Source organism: Crocuta crocuta, unplaced genomic scaffold (assembly GCF_008692635.1).
Source record: "Crocuta crocuta isolate KB4526 unplaced genomic scaffold, BGI_CrCroc_1.0 scaffold62, whole genome shotgun sequence".
In the NCBI taxonomy this organism is placed as follows: domain Eukaryota; kingdom Metazoa; phylum Chordata; class Mammalia; order Carnivora; family Hyaenidae; genus Crocuta; species Crocuta crocuta.
In genome coordinates this window covers 7,801,326-7,828,391 of record NW_027529173.1, presented here as the reverse complement: position 1 = coordinate 7,828,391, position 27,066 = coordinate 7,801,326, and the positions used below count along the sequence as shown (strand labels likewise).

At 36.2% G+C, this 27,066-nt stretch overlaps 1 protein-coding gene and 1 long non-coding RNA gene across 3 annotated transcripts in view; one reads left to right on the top strand and one right to left on the bottom strand.

Moving 5' to 3' along the window:
* The window catches only part of DGKB (diacylglycerol kinase beta), a 688,394-nt gene that overhangs the window by 24,071 nt on the left and 637,257 nt on the right, over positions 1-27,066 (bottom strand). Inside the window, exons 24-25 of the mRNA XM_077757671.1 lie at positions 12,357-12,477; positions 11,367-11,427 (exon numbers count right to left, since the gene is read on the bottom strand). Of these exons, the coding sequence (XP_077613797.1) occupies positions 11,367-11,427; positions 12,357-12,477 (182 nt within the window). The remainder of the gene's footprint in view (positions 1-11,366; positions 11,428-12,356; positions 12,478-27,066) is intronic.
* LOC144226304 (uncharacterized) lies at positions 9,397-26,381 on the top strand. 2 transcript variants are annotated; one of them, XR_013333598.1, is made up of 6 exons: positions 9,397-9,512; positions 12,345-12,498; positions 13,424-13,610; positions 17,168-17,219; positions 20,324-20,414; positions 26,221-26,381. It is a non-coding gene; the product is annotated as an uncharacterized LOC144226304 (long non-coding RNA). The 2 variants fall into 2 exon arrangements; XR_013333597.1 differs by lacking the exon at positions 13,424-13,610.

The window sequence follows — 27,066 nt, the reverse complement described above, 5'->3', positions numbered from 1 at the left end:
CAACCAACACCATATATTAAATATAATAATAATATAAACCATAAAATAACTATTACTTTCTTAGTGTTGCAAAATGTGATGTACAATAATTCTCTTTTCTTTTCTTTTTTCCAAATGTTTTATTTATTTCTAGGAGAGAGAGAGAGAGACAGCGTGAGCAGGGGAGGGTCAGAGAGAGGTAGTCACAGACTGAAACAGGCTCCAGGCTCTGAGCTGGCAGTCAGCACAGAGCCCGACGCAGGGCTCGAGCCCACAAACCACGAAATCATGACCTAAGCAAAAGTCGAACGCTTAACCGACTAAGCCACCCAGATGTCCCGTGATGTACAATAATTTTCAACAACCCTTCAGTACTCCCTTGTGATGTATAGGTAGGTTTAGAATAAGGAAATAGTTTCAAGAAGATTAAGTAATTCTCTGAAGTCCAGAGATCACTGGTCTAACAAATATAAAACACTGGACTCTACCCTCTATTCTTGTTTTCTATCTATTGGGATATATTTATTTTGCACGGTCATCTTCCTAAGCAGTTTTTTTTTCCCTCTCTCCTTATTGAAGTCCCATAAAACACTGCTTTCAAGGAATGAAAAACATTTTTAACCCTAGACCACACTGAATTTCTGGTAAAGTTCTAGAAAAGTTTACTATTTCAGTTGTAGATATTAGCTTGCTCAAAGTAACTTTTAAAATATTAGGCTTAGAATGGATTTCAGATAAAAAGCTGATATACAGAAGTTTTAATAAAATGGTTGAGGTTCTATAATAAAAGAATGATAAAGCTAGTTGGCTTCTAATATGTTTTTAGTTCCCAAGTCTGTGATTAATTAGGTAGTATGAATAAGGGGAGCCACACATCTACCATAAATATAAACAAATTCTAGCTATTTTCCTACTTCCTAAATTCTTCCATTTTCTTTATATATATTCTCATGCATGTTTATAGTTAGGCTTTAGTAACTTCTTGTCAGGAAGCACAGCTCCATCCACAATTTGCCTATAGCCATATCTGTTGTATCTCTAGCAATCAAGAAAGATATAGGCACATGAACTATGGAGAAAAACAGTCCATTCACTACTATTATATTTTCTAATATCATATTATGTGAGATGCTCATTTCAATGGTATTCCCAAGTAGAACAGACTGTCATGGTATTCAACTTTATGAGTGGGTTAAAGGGCCATTACAACAATCTTTTCTTAATACAGTTTATCTTGCTTCTTAGCATAAGTGTCCTACACTGAGTTTGCTGTGGTTACAGCAGCCAGAGAACGTCCAAGCGCCAAGGAGTCTCATTGACTGGCTGTTTGTTTTACATTTGAGCTCCTTTACTCAACTCTATATATTACATAAAGTTTCAGAGACACTGTATTAACTCTTCCTTGAACTTTTTACCGTTTGGCAAACAAATGACGAGTTTGGGAATAGAAAACCTAGTTAGAAACACTCAGTCTCATAATTCTTTGCTTGATGACCTTGGACACTGAACTAACCACACTTCCATAGTCTAAAAACCTCTCATACAATCACATAACTTACTTGGAATAGTCCTTAATATATGTTTTCCTATAGACAGAGTAATCTAACAAACACATTTCATGTAGTGATCCACATCAATACTAGTTTAGACAAATACCTAAAACTTTATAGATGAGTATAAAAACTATGCCTTTTTGATGCATTATTTTCACTCAATTAAGGTAAATGCTGTCTCAACTACTTATACGAAGGACACAAGAATGGAAAACTAATTAATGAAGTTTTCTCAAAATGGGTAAGATTTAAGATTCAAGGTTTAGTGAATTTCTTAGACTTATGTTGTTGTTTTGTTGTTGTTGTTGTTTTTAAGGAACAGAGAAATGGGAATTATGCTGTGAAGTCTCCAGATTGGCTGATAATCACTTCTGGCTACTAATACACCAACCTGATGGAGACAATTCAGACAGATCTCAAAAGAGCCAAACATGATAAAATCTAAGGAGAGTGGTGACATTTTCAGTTCTACTCAAGAAGGAGTAAGCAAATTTTACCCTAACAACAACTACACATCTACATGGAGTACATAAAGCAGCTTTCTGAGGATACCTAAAGCAAATGATAGCAGGTTGACTGGAGAAGGAAATCAGAACATAAAGAGTCGTTAGGCCAGGGATGGTTTTCCTGTTTTTTCTCCCCGCCCGCTCTCATTTTCTAGCCAGAGATCTTGGAATAGAGGAGGAACGCAAAAATGCTATTCCTTAAAGTTGCATACAATCTCTTGAGTTTACCCCTGAGCTGTGTATGGATAGCTTTGTCCTTCAGAAGCATACTGACAACTTAAAGAACCAAAATAGGGAATAGAGGGGCACCTGGGTGGCTCAGTTGGTTAATTTTCCAACTTCAGCTCAGGTCATGATCTCATGGTTCATGAGTTTGAGCCCTGCATCGGGCTCTGTGCTGACAGTCTAGACTCTGGAGCATGCTTTGGATTCTGTGTCTCCCTCTCTCTCTGCCCCTCCCCTGTTCACACTCTGTCTCTCTCTCTCTCAAAAATAAACAAACATTAAACAATTCAAAATAGGGAATGGATCACTATCCACAAGCCTATGGATCTTGTAAATGTAGAATGAATCTGAGTAACACTGCAGAGACTTTGAAAGTTGAACTGATATTGGAAACCTAACTCACAGGAAGTAGCTCACGATTTGTGACCTGAATCTAACTGGATCTATTACCTGCTAAAATAGCCACAACAATGACAAATCAACATTCTCTGTAGGAATTAAAAAAAAACAAAACAAGAGTTTCATAACATGATATTTAAAATGTTCAATATACCATTCGATCTCAACATATGATGATCAAGGAAAATCTCAAAAATTCACAAAGAGAAAGACAGTCAATAATGTAAACCCTATGATGATACAAATTTTAGAGTTACCACACAATGGCTTTAGAGCAGCTATTATAACCATGCTCCAAGAAGTAATGATAGATATTCCTAAAATGAAAGGAAAGATAGAAACTATTGGCTGAAAAATAAAGGAAATTAAAAAAAGAACCAATAAGAAATTATATTTGAAAAATACACTGACTGACATTTAAAAAAAGTACCTGGATGGGCTCAAGAATCCAACAGAGATAAAGGAGGGAAAAAAAAGTAAGTGAACTTGAATAAAGATGAATAAACATCGTTCAGCATGAACAACAGAAAGAACAAAGAGAAAAGAAAAAAAATTACGGAGACTCAGAGATCTATGAGACACTACTTAAAATATCTAAATCCTGTCATCAGAATTTTAGGAGAGGATAATGATTATGGTGCTTAAATTAATATCTGAAGAAATAATGGCTGAAAACTTTCTAATTTGGCAAAGACATAATGCTAAAGAACCATGATGCACAGAGAAACTAAAACAGAATGAGCTCAAAGAAATCCATGCCCAGACTCACTGAAATCAAACTACTGAATACTGAGGACAAAGAAAAAATCTTGAAAGCAGCCTGAGAAAATGATGCATTATATATTGTGAAGGAATGATTCAAATGACTAGATATCTCATCAGAAACCACATTATGTAAAAGACACTATGCGATATATGAAGGGGAGTTGAGGATGAATCTCAAAATGCTTACAATTAAGTCAGAAGAGATGGATACATACATGCATAGCCAGAATAGAATACTGTGCACTGCAATGGCATCAAGAAGATATCAACAGAGAGCCACAGAAGTACAAAGGATAAGGGAAATATTTCAGACAGATGGGGAGTTAAAAAGGCTTCATGAGGAAATTGCTGCTAAGCTTGGCTTTGAAAGAAGGAATTTTATTTTATTTTTAGTATACATGTATTTATATATCTCATTGCCTTTCAAAAAGATTTTGTAGTAAATTATAAAAATACATATATCCCAACAGGATAGAGTAATTAATTCAGGCTATCTGAATGAAAGGGAAAACTAAGTACATCAAAATAATAAACCATAGGTTCAATGACAGAAATGCCAACCCTGGGTCCTATAGAATTGCTGGAAGAAACCACAGATTTGCTGGTAGGCTGCTTGGAGGCCAGAAGAATGAGTTTATTTCTAAAACACAAAATAGGAAATGGGGATTTTAGGCACAAAATTAATAGGCAGGAGTAGAAAGCCCCTGGAAAGTGGTCTCTATAAAGCATGACAGCTTTGGGAGAATTATTTAATGCCATTACAAGGATGCTAAACTTTATTTTGTGTGAAACAAGGAGTCATTGAACTTTGAGATTTGGGAGTAAAATGATCATTGTTGTTCAGTAGTAATTCTGGCAGCAATGTGATGGATGGCTTTGGCTATACTAAGAAGCAAAAAACAAATCTGAAAAACAAAAAACCCCCAAAAACCCAAAAACCCAAAAAACCAAACAACTCCCCTCCATGACATATTAAAGAGAAAAATGTAAATAAGCTGAAAACTATTTCAATTCTGTTATAAATGATAGAGTTATCACTGATTACTAATATTAGAGATACAGTAGGGGCCTGAAGAGTGACTGACTGAGACAGCAAAGCATTGTAATTACGAAAAAAGGCATTAGACCCCGGTGTCTTACTTAGCTCTTACTGTGTGGCATTGGAAAACTTGCTTGATTTATCTGGATTGTTTTTGTTTATTTATTTTCAATGTATGATATGAAGATTATAATAACCTTACTGACTTGTTAGTGTCTTTGTAAGGATTAAATAAATAATAAATATAAACATACAGAACAGAAACTGATTTATGGTCAACACTCAAAAAACGTCAGGCATTGTTATCATGGTTCCTTCCAAACATATCTGGGATATCGAAATGTTTTAAAAATTCAATCAGCCTTCATCTAAATGGCACTAAATTTTATAAAATAAAATTTGTTATTTTCTATCTTAATGGTCTGAGATGAATTTATATTTCACAAATCATTTCAGAATAAATAATACTTTTAGGTTATGATTATTTTTAATAAGTACAACAAGCACATAAATAAAATTGAATAGACCACAGAACACTGTTCGTCTTGTTTAAAGACTTTGCAAGTTGGGCTGGATATATTCTCTTTGCAAACACGAGTCAAAATTAAGATAAGCTCCAGATCACTGCAGCAGCTAGAGCAATGGGAAAAAAGTCCAGTCTTCTTAAGCGAGGGCGAAAGCAAAGGCTAGGCACGTAGCCAAAGTCTGAGTCAAGTAGATGCTAGTACCAGGGAAAGAAACTAGCATTCAAGTCTATCTCAAAGAATGGCCTATACATTAGAAATGGGACAGGAGAAGACAATTGCGTTTAGGGCACTAGATGCGAGTATCTGCCTCGGGAATAACAGGGATCAAGCCTAAGGCACCAATACAACCAGGCCTGGCAGGAAGTGGCTGAGTACCAGGTCAGGGCTGACTTGTGTGTTGACAGTATGTAACTTTGGAGTGGACATTGGGCAAGTGGGTTCAGGGTCCTGAGGTAAATACAAAAGGCAAAGAGAGGGGCACCTGGGTGGCCCAGTCGATTAAGCATCCGACTTCGGCTCAGGTCATGATCTCATGGTTTGTGGGTTTGAGCCCTGCATTGGGCTCTGTGCTGACAGCTAGCTTCAGATTCTGTATCTCCCTCTGTCCCTGACTCCCTCTCTCCCCTGCTCACGCTGCCTCTCTCTCTCTCTCTCTCTCTCTCTCTCAGAAATAAATAAAACATCAAAAAATTTTTTAAAAAAGGCAGAGATCAAAACACATGTAAATGCTTTCTAGAAGTTGCCTTGACTTAAATACCCCTTTGAGAAGTCTTCATGTTTTATCTGTGGTCATTTCACCAGTTAGCTTATGATCTGTTCGTGACTTCTTTCCCATTCTCTACCACACAGAAGAGTTTCAGAAACTCCTTTCATCTTAATCACAGACAAAGTGTTCAGAGTAATACTGCATTACAACCTCTTTGGCATTATTTACATAAAAGTATCATAAGTAACAATTAATACGTGATGATTAATACTTCAAAGTATTAGCAGAATTATTAACATAATTGATAATGCAAAGGGAATTGACCCAAGGAAATTTAACTGTACCATACCAAGAAGCAGAAAGATTAAAATTCTGAAGGTTAAGGATGTATTTTTTCTTTGATACATTAAAATTCTTTGCTTTGAGAATGTAATGAATAAAGTTAACTCAAAATAACTTTTACATGTATTTATATATGAAAAATATGTGAATGAATTGCTAGCCAACCTACATTATGTTCAGTGAACGAAGATTTAGTAGAAAGCATTTAAAAAAAATGTTATACTACCTCAAGAAGTATTTAAGAAATTCACAAACTCAAAATGCACTTGGCATTGGCAGTGTAATTATGTATAAGGCACAGTGCTATGCTCTGTGGGTATAAAGATGATCAAAATCATGGTACATGACCTCAATAAGCTTATGGCTATCAAGGAGCTAGACAGACAAGCTGATAATTTCAATATAATATCATTAGTGCTTGGATGAAGCTATGAAGCACTGAGGCTGGGCTTTCTGACTAGCTGGGGTCAGGAATGGGGTGCAGGAAATGGCTATGCTCAGGAAAGGGTTTACAGAGGAGGAACAGCATGAAATGAGTCTCAAGCTGAGTTGTGTAACTCAACTAAAGAAGAAGAAAAGTTTATTTGGACACAAGGGAGGTGCATGAAGAGATTAAAGAGAAGTAAGATGAGTGATACTGGTGAAATAGGAAGACTGATTCAAATTATATTTTATCAGAAGGAAAGTAATTAAATGACTTTAAGCAGAAGAATATCATGGTGAGATTAGTACTTTAGATTGATCATTCTGGTAGAAAGGTAAAGGATAAATTTAAATGGGGGGAAAATGGAGATGGAGAAAGAATGATGTGGTTATTGCCAGGAGTTAAAGAGAAATGAAGTGGGCCAAATCTAGGACGGGGTAGTAAGGATGGAAGAATTCCAAAAATACATCGTGTGGGTAGGTGGACATGGTATTGAATTTGGGGGTATGGAGAGAAACACAGAATTGTACTCAGGTTTCTAGCTTAGGGAACATTGGGTACATAATGGTTTCACTAACTCAGTATGGTAAAGGGAGGAGCAAGTGTTTCAGAATGTAAGAAGTCAATACTTGTTTGTAGGGAGGAAATGAAGGGAGACATGATAAGTCCATTTTAGCTACATCAAATTTGTGGCTTTGTGTAATCACTCCTAACTTAACAGAAGTTTACTGGGCACCCATCACTAGTAATGAATGGATAAAAGATGAAATCTGACCTAGTCTATGATCTCCCATATCTTACTGTTCTCTCCCCTCCTCCCCCAAGCTATTCTTTCTGTTCTCTCCACAATAGGAACATATTGACAACACAAACAGTATCTTGGGTGTGCTCAGGGAGAATGACTGGGGATGAAGAAGAAGATAAATAAAGGGAAGAATAGGCTGGGGAGTCCAGCCTAAAGAAAGGCTCTTCTTGAACTATTTCAATACAAAGTCTTCTGAAACTAGTTGTCTCTTCAGTTTGATACGCTGGCGAACATGGCCGATAGTTACATGGCCAATAGTTACAGAAAATTTAACATTTTCACCGTTCTTGAAGTATACAGTCTGATGGCATTAAGTATATTCTCCTTGCTGTGGAATCATCACCACAACTGATCTGCAGAACTTATATTACTTTGATTTTTAAAAATTATTAAATGGCCTCAGAATTAAGACCCACTCTATCACCTGCCTTTCCATTTTATATATTCCACTTAGAGAAAAACAGAACTTCTGCTATGCACAATATATATATAGAACAACTCCTTCATAAATTAAATATCAGCTAAATCAGCAAAGAATTTTTTATATTCTATCAATTTTTATGTTCTGTATGAAAAACATTTTGTTATTCAATTGAAACAAAGAAGATTCTTTAGTTAAACCATACCAATGTTTTGAAGACTAAATAGTCTCTTCATTTAAAGTGAAATTTAAAGTTCAGAACTCCATGTGGCTCTGGGAAAAGTAGAGTATGCCAGAATGTGAAATGACAATAATGAGCCATCGTCTAGTACAGCTCTGGGCCCATGACAGACTGGAATAAATGTTTTAAAAGATATGGGTTTAAAGGAGAGAAAATTAGAGGCACCTGGGTAGCTCAGTCAGTTAAGCATCCAACTCTTGGTTTTGACTCAGGTCATGATTTCACGGCTCCTGAGTTCAAGACTCAGATGGGACTCTGTGCTGACAGTGCAGAGCCTGCTTGGGATTCTCTCTCTCTCCCTCTTCATGCTCCTCCCCTACTCACACTGTCTCTGTCTCTCTCAAAATAAATAAACTTTGGAAAAAATAAAGGACAGAAAATTAAATATAAATTATATAAAATTATTATTCATTTAACAATTGTATAGATCATGATAATTAATAGGCAAAAGAAATATCCAGTTAGTAAATGAAAGATAAGTTAACAAAAGTATCTTTCAAGCTAAAATTATGCTGATACACCATTTAGATTTTCATAGACATAACTTTTTAAGGCTGGGGAAAGGCAGTAAGCGATATTTACCTTACACTCTGGAGAGGGAGTCACAAGGATTGTGTAGGGCCTTTTTAGCTTGAGATCCATGGTAGGAAGTAACCATGAAGAGGGAAGACAGTGGAGCTAGGCTACTGGTTTAATTACTATTCTACCACTTTTTAATGTTTATTTATTTATTTTGAGAGAGAGAGAAAGAGAAAATGCAAGCAGTAGAGAAGGGCAGTGAGAGAGAGAGAGAGAGAGATTGAGAGAGAATCCCAAGCAGGCTCCATGCTCAGCATGAGCCTGAGCTCATGAATTGTGAGATCATGACCTGAGCCAAGATCAAGAGTTGGACACTTAATCCTACTAAGCTGCTCAGGAGCCCTTCTACTCTAGCACTTTTTATCTGTGTGGAATCAAGCAAATGATTTGACCTTTGCTTCAGTTACTTTATCTATAAAATGAAACTAATCATACAGATTTTGTGAAAATTAAATGTGTCAATACAGGTCAAATGTCTCACACTGTACATGGCACAAACTAAAAGCTTAATAAATGTTAGATATTATTATTACGACCATTAATGCTTTTAGGTTTTAAACATGGAGTAAGGAGTAAATGTCCCTTCTTCCCTGGGAAGAATCCAAAAAATTCAGTCCTTCTGCAAGGGGTTTGGTGTTTCAGTGTTTTTTAATTTATTATCTTGTGAAGCAAGCTGATGAAAACTGACCTTTCATTAAAGACAAGACTACCACTAGTACCACCACCATCATCTCACATCACAACCACCATCACCACCACCACCTCAACTAACATCACCAGCATTGCTGGTAGCACATCCACCAGTTCATTATGACCACCATCACCAACCATACATCACCAGCACTGTAGCACATCCTCATCCTCATCATCACCACCACCACCACCATGACCACCACTACTTGTAGCAACATCTTTAACATCTCTGAGAGTATAAATGTCAACTTAGAAGTGTCATGGGGAGAGAGAATAATAACAGACAAGATACAAGTGCATACATGCTGGTAAAGGGAGAAAAGGAATTCTTTTAAGGGAATTTGGAACTCAGTACAAAGATAAAAGAAAGCATAGAAAGTAGCCAATCTACAGAGATTTTTAAACAAGGTTGTTTAGATTATTTTACATTATTTTAAACAATAAACAAATACAGAAACTTGGGGTTCAAAGTAGCTAAAAATAATATACCAGGAATAAACAAAAGATCATATTTATTTGCTGTACACAAAAAGTAAAGTCAATAAATTTAGAGTAAAACCACTGGAAAGGTAAAATTAAACCTTCCCATTTACATGCTAAGCTGCACTGCTTGGAATCTGTAGCTAAATTTGTTTCAACTAGTGGTTAAGAGAAGGGCCTGGGTTTGATTTCTACTACCTATCTGACCTTGAGTAAGTTATTTAACCTTTCAAAGCCTCCATTTTCTCCATCTGAAAAACGATGACATCCATTATTTAATGTTTATGTTAATATTTAACACATACTAGTACAATGCTGTATATTAATTATATCTCAAAGTATACTGAAATGTAACACCAGCACTTAGCACGATGCTTATACTAATCTAAGATTAAGATCTCCTGTCTTTCCCAACTGATTCTCGACCCTCCCCCACATCTTAACTATACAGTAAATGCATCATCATTCACATGTAAGAGCTAACCTGGATTCATCTCTTTCTCTCAGCTGCCTGGGAACTCATTAGCAAATTCTTCTTGTTCCACCTCTAGAATGTTGCTATAATCCTCTAGTTCCCTGTCACTATCCATGCCTGAGCCCAGACTATTCTAACAGACTCTCTTCCAGCTGCTACTCAGTGCAATTCAATCTCCACCCAGTGGCCAGGTCACCTTCTAACATGTAAATCAGATGATGCTTAAAGCCTTCAAAAGCTTCCCACTGCACATAGAATCAAATGCTAACTCTTTGCCATCATTTTTTTCTACATGATCTGTCCCCTGTGCATCTTTTGTACTTTATCTCTTTCTGTTCTCCCCCTACCTCTACAAGTTTGGTTTTGGTAACCAAAACCCTCCTTAATATTTCTCTAACATATTGAGCTTTTAATTCTTTTTTCAAAGAGGCCTCCTACATCTTTTACTGTACTTGCTTTCATAACTCTTGTAGTCTGAAGTTCCATTTGTGATGAATCAGTTTGTTTTTATTTATATTAGTTTCTTATCCAAAGAGAAGTTTCTTGAAGACAATTATATTATTGAGCCTGTTCTATTATTATAATATATATCAGTGATCATGTTTCTATTCTTAATACCAAGAGCATTGCCTAACATATTTTTAAAATATAATAAAATATTCACTATACAAATGGAAACTGAAATTTTAGGGGGTCTAAATGTCTAACTTAAATAATATAACATTATGGAGGGAAAAACAATAGGGGGAGTGTTCTACAGAGAAGGATGCCCTCAAATACCCAAATGGAGGCAAAAAAAAACCCCTCCAAAAAACAGATGGGTAATGATTCAGGGAGATTTATGTCTGAAGGCCTACAAATAATTTTCTCATATGGTGTTCTGAAATAAGTACAAGAAAAATTTTATCAATTTTGTTTTGTTCCAGGGCTGATAATATAATTGATCTATGGTATCTAAAGGTTGTACTTAGACTAACACAAATATTCAAAAGTCAAACCAATGTCAAGGGCATATAATCCCACAAACCTGAAGGTAATAGTCCTGACACACCAATAATAAGTAGAAAAAGGTACTTGGTGATAGGTCCAAAGCTTAAATATTGTGGTTATTCAGTTATAGGAGTATGTGATTAGTTAGTTATAGAAGCACATGATATCTGAAAATCAAATATCAAGTGACATATCATTTCAACTACTCTATACTCACTGTGCATGGGGTCTGCATCCATGGCTCCCCATCGATCTGCATTGGCAGAGACTTGCTAGTCCTGGAGGAAAATATTTCATTTTAAATATAACACTTAAATATATTTTATATAACAGACTATATGTAAGATATAAGATGATGAGACCAGGGAATGCAAACAAATATGGTAATAGCTGGCTCTAAAGTTATCTCTTCTGAAAGAGACTTCAACTCTTGACTATTAATGAACACTCTGAAAAGGTATCTTGGGAAGGAGTATTAAGAGCTTCCTAGAAAGGGTGAGGATATAAAAAATATGAATGTCAACAGAAAAAATGTAGGGTTTTGCTTAATGTATAGTCAGAATTCTTATAGCTGAAAAAACCTCCTCGTTTTCATGAAAACCTACATCTCATACGTGGAGGAAAGGTGTTTAAGGTCTCAGGTTTACCAGTACCAACATTTTCATACAAATAACACCAATTATAACTGTGCTATACCCCATAGTTTCACCTTAGAGTCAAAAAAGACTTTTTTTTCCTAAAGGTAAAATTCTGGAAAAATGCTTCTTAAGAAGGTTTAAATTTAACACATATATAAAATCTTACTTTACAATAATTGATTATTTAATCTTATAGAAATGATGGTCCATGAAAGGACTTAAGTTAATGGTGCTTGAACAGTGTTTCCATTGGGTAATATGCCTGGTGGGTACTTTCATGCTTCAGCAAACTAAACTGTAGGGGAACCATTTTAGTGGAGATGAAATTTGTATGTTAACATTGTATCCATGGTCTGAACAAGAGGGTACTGATTCATATAAATCTGGTAAGTCATAGCTAAGTAAAACTTTGTAAAATATGCCCATTTCCATTAGTTTGAAATATCAGTATAAATTATTGATAATCTGAGGCACAAATAAGGCAAATGTTATCAATGTCCTGAATGCTTTTAATTAGCTTATACTTAAACCATCTCAATCCCCTTTCTCAATTATAGAGCAATAGCTACCTGATGACCACAGAGGAGCACTGAGCCAGCCGCCGCCCAGCACTTTTCAGGCCCGTGTATATTTGTCCCATCTCCATGGCTCCTTCCAAGCCAACCACCTCCAGCAGCTGGTCACTCAGATCTGAAAGAAAACAGAAGCCTTGTAAGTTACAGTGTAGATCCACATGTATACAACTTCATGCCCTTAGATATTATGAAGATGAAAAATGAAAGCTACTTGACAAAGTAAGCTTGTCTTGGATTCTGAAAGTAATGAAAAGATGGTCTACGTCTAAAGCTCTCAGTTTAACTAAACCCCAAGATGCTGTGGGAAAAGATCTGCTGTCAGCTTGGTCTAAAACAAAATGGGAAGAATGAATTTGTAGCCAAATAATGCCAAAAAATGTACCAGTAGTTTTTAACATCAACAAACTTAATGTTATTCCACATGTATATATGGAACGTTTATACATTTGGCAGCAAATACACATTTCAACACTATAAATAAAGGATGAGGATAAGCTGTCAAACATGATTTTATTACATTACTCGAACAAAAGACCCTAGAGATCATGGAATTAAGTTTCTCATTTTAGAGATAAGAGGATTGAGTCTCTAAATCAACGAGTGACTTGTCCATAGTGATAGGTAACTTTGTGCAGAAGTTCAAGAAACAATATGAGTTTCTTGAAATGTTTTTTTCTGATGATAAAAAATATGCTACTAAAATACTACTTGGGCACCACCTAAATAATTAGCACAGTGTAATTATTATTATTTGTTTTAAGAGGACAGTAGAATGAAACTAATAGTAATAGCTCTTGCTTGTTGAGTGTTTACTAAGTGCCTGTTGCTGGACTCCTTTGGTTCCCCTTAAAACCAACTGAGGGTAAATATGATTATTCCTATTCACAGATAGAGAAACTGAACAGTAGAGAAGTTAACTAATTTATTCATATTAACATACCTAGGAAGTGACACAGCCAAAATTTCAACCCGATTACTTTGATGCATAACTACTATGCACTTCATGTATCAATTATATAAAAAAGAGAGACGCAAAGATTATAGAAATTCTTCTTACATAGGGAAAGAGGTTGGATTGTGCAAGCATCAAGGTCCCTTTCCAACCTGAAGACTTCGGCTCAGCCAGAGGCAGAGATTGCCCTCACATCAGGAGAATCCCACAGAGCACAGGCCTGACATGCAGCTGCTGCCCAGCTTACTTATTGAGCTCAGAGTGCCTCGACCCCTGAGAGGGAGGCAAAATTCCAGGTGCATATATATGGTCCTTTTATATTTTAATATTCTTATGTATTCCCATGTTTTTTTTCAAATGTGAATAAAGAGTTTAATATTGTAGTAGCAGAACAAGCTGGAGATTAGAGCAGAGAGTCAGAGGGCAGGATGATTTTACGAGATAATAATGTAATAGCTTGTCATAGCTGAGGTTGGACTTGCAGAAAAACAAGCAAGTGTGTTCTGTATGAACTCCATTTTGTATGGAAAACCCTCTTTCCCCACTATGGATCCACTACAGCATGGAGTCCACAAATGCAGATGATACATTTTTAGTGTAGTTCAAATGTATGGAAACTAAGCACTCCGAAATCTCAAAATTTGTGAGGCTTATGATCATCGGCAAATATGAGCCCTTAAAACAGAAAGTGAGACCAAGCCACTGGATTTTTTTTTTAAATGAACTGATTAAAAAAAGCTATTAGTTTTTTTTAATTTAAACTATAGCTGCAGCTGAGATTTCTCCAAGTTGATACAACCTTCCAGCTATAAAAATCAAATGTTAAGAAGTCATACATTCATTCACCTTGCTGTTCTAAACCCTATTTAGTCTTATTTCTCATGAAACTTATTCTGTGTTTCTAGTTTAAATTTATGTTGCCAAGAACAGATGGACAAGGAATGGAAACATATTCTTTCAGCTGTAGCCCGCACTAAAATGTACTTGGCTCTATAGCCTGGGTGTTAATATACGCATTTCTTAGATATATGTCAACCAGAAAACTACGCTGTGGCAAGCACTAAAACCCCAGATGTGTGTCTGGTGATATTTATAAAACAACAACAACAACAACATTGAAGTTCATATGAAGTATTATATATTTTGCAACTGCCTGATTCCTAAAAAGGGGGAATTTTGTGCTAATCTTGTAATGATCTGGTTGATAGGAACTATTCTACAAGAAATAAAACACTTTCTCACGACAGTTAATCTGTGAGCCCTAACTTTTCCATGAATCACAGGGATTGTCTAATCCACACCATATTGCTGCTGTCTACCACCCTCCTTCTGAGTTTTTTCTTTCTTTTAATTCATCTTTGTTTTTTCTCCCTGCAAAAATACCCTGAAAATCAATTCTACCATTAATAATCAGTAATGAAGATATTTCTTACAGATTTAGAAGATAGGCTTTCAAATGTTCATGTTCTTGATAACACAAAGAACTGCATAGAAATAGTGGAATATTTACTAACTTCAGTAAAAGTAAACTGGTATCATTAATTTCAGGTTAGTACTATTAATGTTCAGGAAAAAAATAAAAAGAAGCTCTAAATTTCTGCTGAACAAATTTGCTTCCCATTACACTTCCACATTTTAAAAATAGAGTAGTCTGCAATATCTGTGTAAAATTGATGCTTCTTACTATTGTCTTTGGGGGTTGGATCTTGATTGATTTCAGACAAAGACAGTTTCTATCTATAGAAATTTGAATTTTGTTTCTATATGTAGTATCATCTAAAAACATCAAAGACTTTCTCACTTCATATTCTAGCTAAACTTATTTTACATGCAGGTCCTACTGGCATGTCACGACCAACCAAATGAACCTACTGGATTGGTTTGCTACCTGGCTATTGATTTCATACATAAAAATCAAAGGAGTGGACTATAGCCCACGAGCCAAATCTGGCCTGCTACTTGTTTGTGTGTGGGTTGTTAGTTAAGAATGGTTTTTATGCATTTACAAAGTGGGGAACATTTAAAAAGGATATTATATTGTGACATCTGAAGATTATATAAAATTAGAATTTTAATGTTCATAATTTAGCTTTTTTTGCCTTTTTTTGAGGTAGGCAGAGAGAGAGAGGGAGGAGACAGAATCTCAAGCAGGCTCCAATCCCAGTGCAGAGCCCAATGTGGAGCTCAATCTCACGGGGCTGGGATCATGACCTGAGATGAAATCAAGAGTCAGGTGCTCAACCAACTGAGCCACCCAGGCATTCCCAAAATGTAGCTTCGATTGGAGCACAGCCACATTCTTTCATTTAGATTTTTTGGTCTATGTCTGCCTTCACACTGCAAAGACAGAGTAGTTGCAACAGAGGCCATACAGCCCACAAAGCCTAAAACATTTACTATCTGAACCTTTAGAGAAAAGTGAGATTTTCACTTCAGTACTGCTGCTGTAAATGCTAAATGGCATCACAGTGAGGTGAAAGGCAGAACATCCTTCCTTCCTTACTGTATGTATCCCTGAGGAAAACAGTTATTCTCAACTATGGAATCTCACCACCTTTGTGTTCTGTGAGGGTCTCATAGTCAACTGGCTATTGCATCATGAAATACCAAAGTTTCCAAATAATTTTACTACAAAAAAATAAGAGGCTTAATGTTCAACACTATGTGCAGTCATTGCGCCCTGGTGGGACTTTTGAGCATGAGAAAAAAAAAAAAGAGATGATACACTGGAAGGCACGAATCACAACCAGACCTGGTGGATACCGAAAAGTTAGCTCCACCTGTGAGAGTCACCCACTGAGTACTGAGACCTCCTGACATCCTGATATTTGGAAGTATGTGTCGATTCTCAGGAAATACTGCTTTTGTTCAATGGGAAAAGCAGTGTTTTCAGTACATTTCTGAAAGAGTTGGCATGTCTTCCCAAATGGCTCCATGGGGGTAACAGAGGCAAGAGAATCGCCAAACTCGATATTTTCATATTTAAAATATAAAGTCCAGAACAGGTGCTCCAGAGGTAAGGAACTTAATGAAACAAACCAAAATGAGTCATATTAGAGCAACACTCTTTTTTTGTTTTAAGTTTATTTATTTATTTTGAGAGAGACTGTGTGAGAGCACAGAATGGGGCAGAGAGAGAGGGACTAGAGAGGGAGACAGAGAATCCCAAGCAGGATTCACATTATCAGTGCAGAGCCCGACAGAGGGCTTGAATCCACAAACCGTTGAGATCATGACCTGAGTTGAAATCAAGAGTCAGATGCTTGGGGTGTCTTGGTGGCTCACTTGGTTAAGTGTCCAACTTTGGCTTAGGTCATGATCTCATGATTTGTGGGTTTGAGTCCCGGGTTTGTGGGTTCAAGACCTGCATCGTGTGTGTGTGTGTGTGTGTGTGTGTTTAAAAAAAAAAGGGTCAGGTGCCTAATCAACTGAACTAGCCACATGCCTGTAGAGAAACATTCTTAACATAGGGTCAGGTGACTCTTTAACAGTATTTCAATATAATTGGTGTCCTTCATTATCTCATGTATTTATATGAATTTTAAAACATGCTCTGAGGATATTCAGTAGATTTCACCAGACTATAACAGAAATGTGATAAGAAACACTACTTTAGAGTTTAATTTTCCAGTGACTTTGTAAATGTCTTTCTGAATATTGTTAGTGCTAGGCCATTTTGTTACACAGGCAATCAGAGGGTTAAGAATGTAAAACCTGAGAGTCAGGGGTAAAGTATGGTTCAAGAACACAGGAGCAGCACAGCTAATAAGTGGGTAATATTTATTCACAGCTCAGTCTCTTCATTTTTGACAGTTATACTCTGATAACATGTCTCATTATGTAATTGTTTCAGACTGCCATATGTGAGGGAACTGAAGAGGACGCATTACAAACACAGACTGAATGTGGGTTGTAGCATTTTACATTTCGTAGAATATAATGTGTACTGAGGGGAGGGAAGGAGGGGCAAGGCAGGGCATGCTCCTTTGTGCCTGGTGTCCAGCAACACGCTGAGACAAGGGGGGAGGCCATGTCCTGGGCTGTACTCATTGACTCGGCAGGGACATTTTGTAATCACCATAAATTGCTAATCATATCAACATCTATTATGTCTCTATTTGGCCATGATGTGTCCAGGATATCTATGGAGCTGTACCTTTGAGTGTGGGCAGATTGTATGCCGTCTAATGATGCTTCATTTACCCAGCAACTATTTGAAACACGCCTTAAGATCTAGAATAAACTTTTAAAAAGCTAAGATATGTATGAAGTTTATCCACCTAAGTGAATGCTTTGAGGATATTTCCTTCACTTGTGCATCTATTGTCCACTGATTCTTTATTTAGAAAGCTCCTCACACACATCAATGGCAGTTTTCCCTGACCTCCTAAATTAGAAAATGCAAAGAAGAAAAGGGGATGATTGAGAAAGAAGTAAAGCCACAGTTTATTCATATGGATAGCCCAAAGCTGTGAAACATTAAAGAAGACTTTTGGCACCTAAGGGGACATACCATGCAATTTTAAGTCTATCAAGGAAATGGGGAGAGTTAATATATATATAGGCATTTTTTCATTTAAGACTCCCAATAATCCTTAGAGACTGATATTATTCTGCTCATTTTATTGGTGAGAGATGTTACGTGTCTAAGTTTTCACATGCAGTTGAAAATCTGGTTTTTGAACTATGTATGCTTGATTCCAAATTCCACATTACTGGACATACTGATACAATAAGAGCTAACCATTAAGTGCTATCAGTGATGGAAGAGAAGAAAAAAACACTAATAGTACCATTAATACCACTAATAATCCTACTGCTAAGTCATTTCAGACGTTGTCACTAAATGAAAATATAATATAAGACTCTCATTCACAATGACTATTCCAGGTCATGTGTGAATTATACTCTGAAGAATCCTTGAAGAGTGCTATAAAATGGAAAATATTTTTTGGAATAATTTTCATCCAAAATGGTTAAAATGAAGAAAGTAGAAAATTAGAGTCTGGTATAGAAATAGATTAACTAGAATTGTTTGGAAAATCTAGCAGTATGAAATAACCTATTCCATTTTTTAAAATCTGAAAAATAAGGGTTAAGGTACACATACAGAAATTATATATATATATATACACATATATATGTATACACACAAAGCATACACACACATATACGTACATATATAATATATACATATATATACACATGCACACACATACACATACATATATACACATACACACACACCCATACACACATATATAGTGGAATCACATGCCTCCTTTTTTCCTAAGTGTTTATTTTTGAGGAGAGAGAGACAGATTATAAGCAGTGGAGGTAGAGAGAGGGAGATATAGAATCCAAAGCAGGCTCCAGACTCTGACCTGACAGCACAGAGCTTGACGTGGGGCTCAAACTCACGAACCAGACAACAAGATCATGACCTGAGCTGAAGTCGGAAGCTTAACCTACTCAGCTACCCAAGTGCTCCCCACATGATTGGTTTTATTTTATTTTAGGTACTTTTTAAAAATACAGATATCACTGATTTTATTGTATTAATTGGAAAGAAAAAGATTTTTTTAATTTTTTAATATAATTTATTGTCAAATTGACTAAATACAGTGTGTAAAGTGGGCTCTTGGTTTTTGGGGTAGATTCCTATGGTTCATCACATGCCTGCCTTTAAAAATGACTTTTAAAGAATAGATTTGATCATCTCTTTGAAAGCCATCTGGTTTTTGAAAACAACCAGCCAGAGCTGACGGTAACTTTATGTATTTTCATTCTAAAATTCTGAACTTTTCTAAATGGATCCAAAAAAAAGTAAAGACCAGAAATCACAGTGTGGCATGTTGTCAACAACCTCCCTTACTGGGACCAAAGTGATTCTGGGCCTGCAAATCACTTTGTTACATGGCATACTTGAAAAGTGATCTTCACCCTGGGGCTCACAACCCAAGAAATCGTAAGCATTGCTTTCACAAGGCACATAGAGAACCAGCGTAAGGACCTCCCACAGCAATGCTGCAGCTGACAATGTGTATTATGAGTAAATGTAAACAGAGAGTTTGTGAGCACAAGCTAACAGTGATTCTGAACACTGCTGCTTCTGGGTTCTTGAGTCAGTTTGTTCTTGTTAAGCTTTGTGGAGGGACTGAAGGCTGTTGCTTGTTTTCTGTGTGAATGAGCCATTAGTGTGTGGGGGGATGTTTTCACAGCACCATGCCTCTGCTGCCCTCTTCCATAAACCAAGCTACTTCACGTGTCTCCTCATATTAGCACCATCACTAAACAAAGCAAGTGCTCATGAATGATGGCTTATGTCAGCAAATTCTGAATAGCTTCTGGAGGGGCATCCTGTGCCCCAACATTGATGCCTGCTAAAAGTGTGAAGTCACCAGAGAGATGACCAACTGTCATTCCTCTACGAATTAAGCAGTTCCAACAATTAAAAAAGAAACCACCCTATTTTGAATCAACTTATATCAACTTATTAGAAGGCAGTGCCAATATTATTTTACATATGACTATGTGGTCTTTGCATTCAATTTCCAGAATCGCTATGAAAATGTTATTTTCTTGACATAGATTATAAAATACAATGCTTTACTGTCCCCTTATTTTAGTTTCAATGGAATATGAAAAGCACTTATGAAAAAGAATAAAAATTTAACATGGTAATGCATATGATCTCACTTATAAACTGAATAATGAAAATTAAAATAAGAACATCATAATGAAGCATAGTTATTTACTGAATAACAGAGCTGCTTTTTATGTCCAGTTTATCTTGTTACATATAAATATTGTACTCCTAACAACGAATTGAAACATTCCATTATATTAGGGTTACTGTGCTTTTTCGGACTATTTGTATAAAACCCTGCTGGTCAGAAGTAAATTGTAGTCTTCTGGCAGTATGTCTTCAGAAAAGGGGTTCCATGACTAAACATAATTATATCCCAGTAACCTTCATTTGGAATTTTTTGCTATTTGTCAAATATAGGATTATATCCTGAAATCCAGTGTCCGGCCAGAGGATCCTTGAAAATCTGCTGACTTCGGGGCTCTGCACAACGGGAATGCCACAGTTGCTGGTTAGAANGGGCCCCCCCCCCCCCCAAGCTGAGAACAGGATGTGAGAGCAGACCTGAGACAGGAACTCTTATGGTCTCAAGTTCTAACAACACCCTAGCATCAATGTCTCATCATTTAAAGATGAGCTGTTCTTGACTCATCAGTGTCACTAGTAAAGAATAATTTGAGTTAGAAGATTCTTCTTTTTTTTCTTTTTCATCTTTTTAGGCTTATAATAGATTGTAGACAGATGAACCATCGTATCTAATAGGCTACTTGTTAACAAGTTAGTACGGCTTGGTGTATACCTAGGTTCTTTTATTTCATATATACCCTTTTTTTTGTTTTGTTCCTTTGTTCTGCAATAAGATGACCTTATTTTATAACTTTATGGTTACAGAAAAAGGATTATATTACATCTTATATTACTAAACTGAATTAAGGTTGACATAAGCAGTTTTATTTGGATGGGATTTTAAAATTAATCCCATTTGTAAATACTTGTAAGAAATACAATATCCTTTGTCACGTCAATTATAAAGTCAGCAAAGAAATCCTTTCAACACATGAAATCACTTAGAAGAGAGAACTTGCAACCTACCACTGTATAGGAGATTTTCAGTATCTATTCACCTCATCATGCTTATTAATCATGTACTGACAACTTTTCAAAGAGTTTGGATTCAAAGAAAAAAAAATAAAGAATAAGCCCTTGTATATAGACATGTTGGGGGATTCAGATAAGTACAAAAGGTCTCTATGAGAAAGTTTTCCTTTACATTTTAAGAAGCATGTCATTTTATCTTTATAAAAGAACTGCACTGATATTAATCCAACTTTCAGAAAATACAGCAACATTCATGACTAATAGTTATGTGAAAACTAGAAATGGAACATTCAAAGTACCTTTGGCCCTAACAGCACTTGAGTACATAGGGGAAGTTCAAATGCAAACCTTCAGATTTCGAACACTGGAAAACTAAGGACTTTATCTCCCCTTTCAAGGAGTTGCTTTGTGGGTAGGGAGAGCCAAAACCTCTTTTATAGTCCAAACTTTGTTAATATAATTCATTCTTTTCCTACCTCTTCTTATAAGAGATATAGTCTTTTTAAAACAGTTTAAAACACTTTTGCATTGATGCTGTTGCACAAAGAAAAATTATTCTATTTAGTTGTATTCTTTTAAAAGTTATTTGTTTAAAAGGGCTTCACTGTATTAGTCTTGTAGCCCTTCATACAACAGAACAAAAGCAGTTCTATGAAAGAAGTCTAAACTTGGACAAACCGTAAAAAAAAAAAAAAAAGCAGCAAAGTTCCTCTCTGTTTTTATCAAATTTGATTGCTGCAGCTGTTCCCAGTTTCTGTATTTTAAAAATAGCCTTATTCAGTGCCTTGTTGGCTAAAGGCCAGAGTGCCATTAGAACATGCTGTACGGAAAACCTCTATTCAGTTACAGATACAGAAATATATTTAAGATCAGTGGGGGTCATCTGCAGCAAACACTTGTAAAGGAAAATAGAATTTTAATGTGTTTAGATGGATCGCCACTTTTGCCACACAATTTAAAGCTTCTGTGCAGAATCTTCCTATTAACTTTTTTTTTTTTTTAATTTTAGTCAGGTAAAAATGCAGAATGAGTATCAAGTTCATTGGAAAAATATTATTAGAAAGGTCCTTTTTCTCAAATAGTACCTGTGTAACTGAGACACACATTTCAAAGAATATTACCAGTGGTTTCTATTCAACAAGTTAATGGGTATGCATCGATCCTGTGGAAAGGTAGATATTACTGAGAAAATCCTACAAATGGAATCACAACTTCTCTCTGATGCAGGTCACCTAACCAAGGTCACCAGGTGTGAAACAAACCAACGTGCCCAAGGAAAATGAGTCTAGGAACTCATTTTGGACTGAGAAAATTTTATCTTTGGGTTCTAAGTGTACAGGAATGGGGTCAAAGAATTGAATTATTAGTAGAGTTTCAAAAGCCCGATTCTACATCTGTTCAGTTCTTTTCTTTTTCCTGAACAAATAATAGAAACTAGCATTCAGGACTAAACAGATTCATAAAGGAATGCTAATTTGAGTTCTAAGTTAGAAGAATCTGTTCCATATGGATCATCAATAAAAAAGAAGAGATTTTTGCAGCCAGGAGATGAGAGCAGTAAGAAAGAATTAGAAAGCAGAGGTCTAGGGAGAACATGAGTGAGAAGAGAAGCTTTCAGTAGGGAAATGCACATCATTGGTCAAGAGGTGAAATGTGAGACTATAGCTTTTTTGAAAGCTGTTAGCCTTCTACAGTTTTGGGATGGCTCGCACAAGACAGAAATCTCTGGAGTCAGAAACCCATGACTTTATTACCTACAACATTTACATCAGACTTCCGAACCCCAATTTCCATAGGGTGAAGCAAAGAGCATGTATATCATCATGGAATCAGAGGGGTATAGAGAAACTAGGTCAGCATTCTGCAGGCTTCTTGGGAAAGGGTTGGGCTCACTGTGAACCCATGGGCAGAAATAAGGCAGAGACTGCTCTTATTTCCACAAGTAATGGGGATAAAGACATGATGCTCAGGTGTTCTAGGTGTAAGGTATGGTAGAAATAAAATTCAGTGGGATTGAATTGGTAAGTAGAACCAAGCTGCAATATAACTGGACCAGTGGAAGCCACTGTAATAAAGTTCTTTCTTAGGCAATTAAATTAATACAATGATTTTACTATGCCATTGCCCTATGATTTCCAAAGTAAAAGCAGTAGGGATGACAAAGTGTATAGTATCTTGGAGCTTTGGATAGCAGAAATCTTACCAAAAAGAGACATTTGTTATTTACCACATCCTTATAATCTCAGAAATAACAAAAATAAGAATGTTGAGGGGCGCCTGGGTAGCTCAGTCGGTTAAGAGTCCAACTTCGGTTCAGGTCAGATCTCATGGTTTGTGGGTTTGAGCCCCGCATCAGGCTCTGTGCTAACAGTTCAGAGCCTGGAGCTGGTATCAGATTCTGTGTCTCCCTCTCTCTCTGACCCTCCCCCACTCATGCTCTGTCTTGTCTCAAAAATTAAAAAAAAAAAATTATAAAAAAATTAAAAAAAGAATGTTGAAACAAAAAAGAGAAGAAAAAAATATTAAAATAATATATTTCGGTTGCTGGGCTTGGTGCTGGGTATATAGTAGTGAGCAAGACTAAAGAAAGACTCTTAATTGGAAAAGAGAGGTTCACATTTTACTGCACATTCAGAATTGGCATCCATCCAGAGCTCCTGGGGGGCAACGTGCTGCTGCATGGTAGGAGCCGTTCTGGTTCCTGGATTGTTTGAGCACTTGGATTCTGCCATTTTTTAACGTAGTCATAGATTTTTCCATTATGTGAGGGAATATATCCACTTTGTCTTGTTTACAATCATTTTAAATTTAAATATTTAAATTAGGAGAAACTTGTTTTGTTTAGCCAGTTGAATTGGGTTTTTCTCACTTGCAACTAAATTATAACTGAGTGACATGACTTCCAATTCTAACTACAGCCAGATTCATCATCCTCAATATACTTGGTAGTGTCATTCTCCTTCACTGTCACCTTTAATTGATTTGCATTCCTTAAACAAGAATCTTGGCATTTAGCTACCCATAATCTTTATTTTCAATACTCTCTTATGCAAATGCTCAGACCATGTGCAGACTACTATTTTCTGTTCCCTTAAGTAAGCTTGATTGCCACTACTCTGCTCCCTTCAAATATGAAAGCTTTTTCGTCCTCTCCTCTTTAAACTGTCACTTCTTTAAGGCTCAGCTAATAACATCTTTTCTGTGATGCTTTCACTCATGTCATCACCCTTTCCTAATGTTGCAAAAACACAATATCAATTATGACCCTTTGGCACTTAACCTACACTGGGAGGCAACAATCACAGAATCAAAGATTCACATTAGTGTGGCCCCCAGAGTGTAAGACCTAGCAGTTAAAAAATGACACACATCACTTTGCACTTTGGTCATCTCATTGCCTAATGGTCTACATGAGACTCCTTACTGTTGACCTTGATCATTATCAATACTTTAGTCCAAGTCTGGTTTTTCCTCCACACCACTCTCACAAAGGCAGTCCCCATTTTGACATAGTTATTATGGATTTCCAATTATCTCATTTTGTTTCATCATGATTAGAGATTTTGGCAAGAATTTTTATTTTCCTGGCTTAAATCTGATCTCTGTATTTATTTTTGTTATAGTATACATATTGTTTCATAATATTACCTAATTTCCATTCATTCATTTATCCATTTACTTCATACAGCACAGTTACACAGGGCACAGTAGATCAATAGATGCTCAGTAGATCAATATAGGCCTGGTAGCATGGAAGGTACCTGAGATAGGTGTGAATGAAGTTACAGTTTCTAATCTCAAATAGCTTATTAAGAGAACTAATGTGTAAAAAATGTAATGTAGTATATGTCATGCTACAGTAGACATATTCAAAGTATAAACTATAAAAATGGAGAGTGTTTAATTCTATGGATGGTGGCTGGTGGTGGGGAGAGTTGGGATAGTAAGACTTAGGCAAAACCTTTCTGGAATTGATGATACTGAAGGTAAATATTAGTTATCCAATGTCACAGTGAGTTAAGCTCTTCCAGGATGAGAAACATGTATGAAAATAAAATGACATTTAAATCACATGCTATGTCCAGTGAACTATACAAATCTCCATGTTGTGGCTTACAAATAGCAGGGAGAAGAACTGCGAGAAAAGACATAATGGGGACTGGATCAGGAAGGGCCTTACAAACCGTGTTTGGTTGCTTGAATTTTCCTTGCAGTTGACTGGGGGCCAGTTAAGATTTCTAAATGAAGCAGATAGGTGATTAGACTGCATTTTAAAAAGACCATTTTGGGAGTCATGTGAAAAATGGATTGTAAGGAAATGAGGTCAAGAAGCAGGGTGATCCCTTAGAGAGAAGCGCTGAAACAATCCTGATGAGAGATGACAAGGAAGTAAGTAAGGCCAAGGCCCTGAGCAGCAGAGGCAAAACCAGCAGTGCAGGGACCTGGGAGGTGGGTAATGTTAGACGGTGTGACGACATCCAGGCTCAGGCCTGGGAGACAAACCGATGACCATGCCCCCCGATCAAGATGGGAAAAGGGGAGTTGGGGGAAAGGACAAGTGGAAAAGTAGAAAACATGATGGGTGTGGTTTAGGATGTGCTGATAGCATGGGCTCCGTGGGACATTCACACAGAGCTCTCTGAAATGCCACCGAGAGGACTGCTTGGAGAAAACATGTCTGTATATATGACCTCTGTCTCCAAATTCACTTAAAATCTTTAAGGGTAAGAATCGGACATTGTGTTGCTTTACAATTTGTTGTTGTTTTGTTTGTTTTTAGATACCCAAATGCATACCCTGGCATAGAACAGACAATCAATAAGCAAATGTTGAATTAGTAATAATGTACTGTATTAAGTACACTTGAAGTTTTCCTGAGAGTCTTCTGTAACTGTTGCCAAAAGACAGAGTCACCTTTGAATTTGTTTTACAATAAGTCCTAGCTGGTGAGGAGGGGTAAGGTAAGGAGAATGGATTAAGATTTCAAGGATAGTTTTTTGAAGTGACAAATGTATTCCTTTTGATTAAAGGTATACATTGATGGATTATCTTTTATGTGGAAGTATTTCTTGTATTAATCTGGCCCTATTTAGTTTCCCAAGTTTTTTTATGACTTAACTATGCTCATAGTAATTAAGAACTATGCTTAAGTCATTGTTAGATGTGTTTATTTTTTAAATTTGCAACCAAAAGCACTTCTTATGTATATAATTTTACAGATGGGGAAAAGGAGAGAAGATAACTTATTTGTCGACAGTTATTCAGTGAGCATCTGAGTTCTGCTCGTGACATCAGAATTCCTTTCTGCCTCTCAAAGATGTCAATGGAAAGATTCTTTGGACAACTGCCATTAATTAAACCTTGTCATGTAAAATTTAAAGGCAAAATTGTTGTTATCTAGCCATTCTATTTGTTGGAAACTCCTGTGTCATGATTAATTCTTCTCTATTCTCGTCATGATTCAAGAATGTTGGTAATTTTATTTTTACTGACTGCTGTTAAAAATTGACATCAATATGCCCATTATTTGCTATCTTTTCAATAGTGTAAACAAGTTAGGATTATGTCTGAACAATATAAGAAAGTATTATATAACTGCCTACTGAATGTTTTATTTTCAAATCTCTCCAAAAATAATTACAATTTGATAGCATTTTTAATATCTAAAAATTCTTTAAATCAGAAATAGTGTGTTACTTATTTGTCATAAGATGCTAATCATACCATCACACTGTTAGTTGTTAGAAGTATTTTATGAATCTTGAATTCTATTAAATGATGATTTATTTTTTCCAGATAAGTCACCATGCAAGAGGCACTTACTTATTACACGTTTTTCAGCATATGTTGCAAGTTTATTTTAATGCTGAAGAGGCACATTATGATCAAAGCAGAATTCTGCCCAATTTAAACTGTTCCAAGCTATTTTCATACATTCACTCATGTAATACTGTAAAATTTACATTAAAATGAACGCTCCTCTACAATTAAGTGATTCAGTCAACATTAAAAAAAAAGGTGCAAATGTGTGCAACGTGAAAAAAAATCAACAGATGTGCGAATAA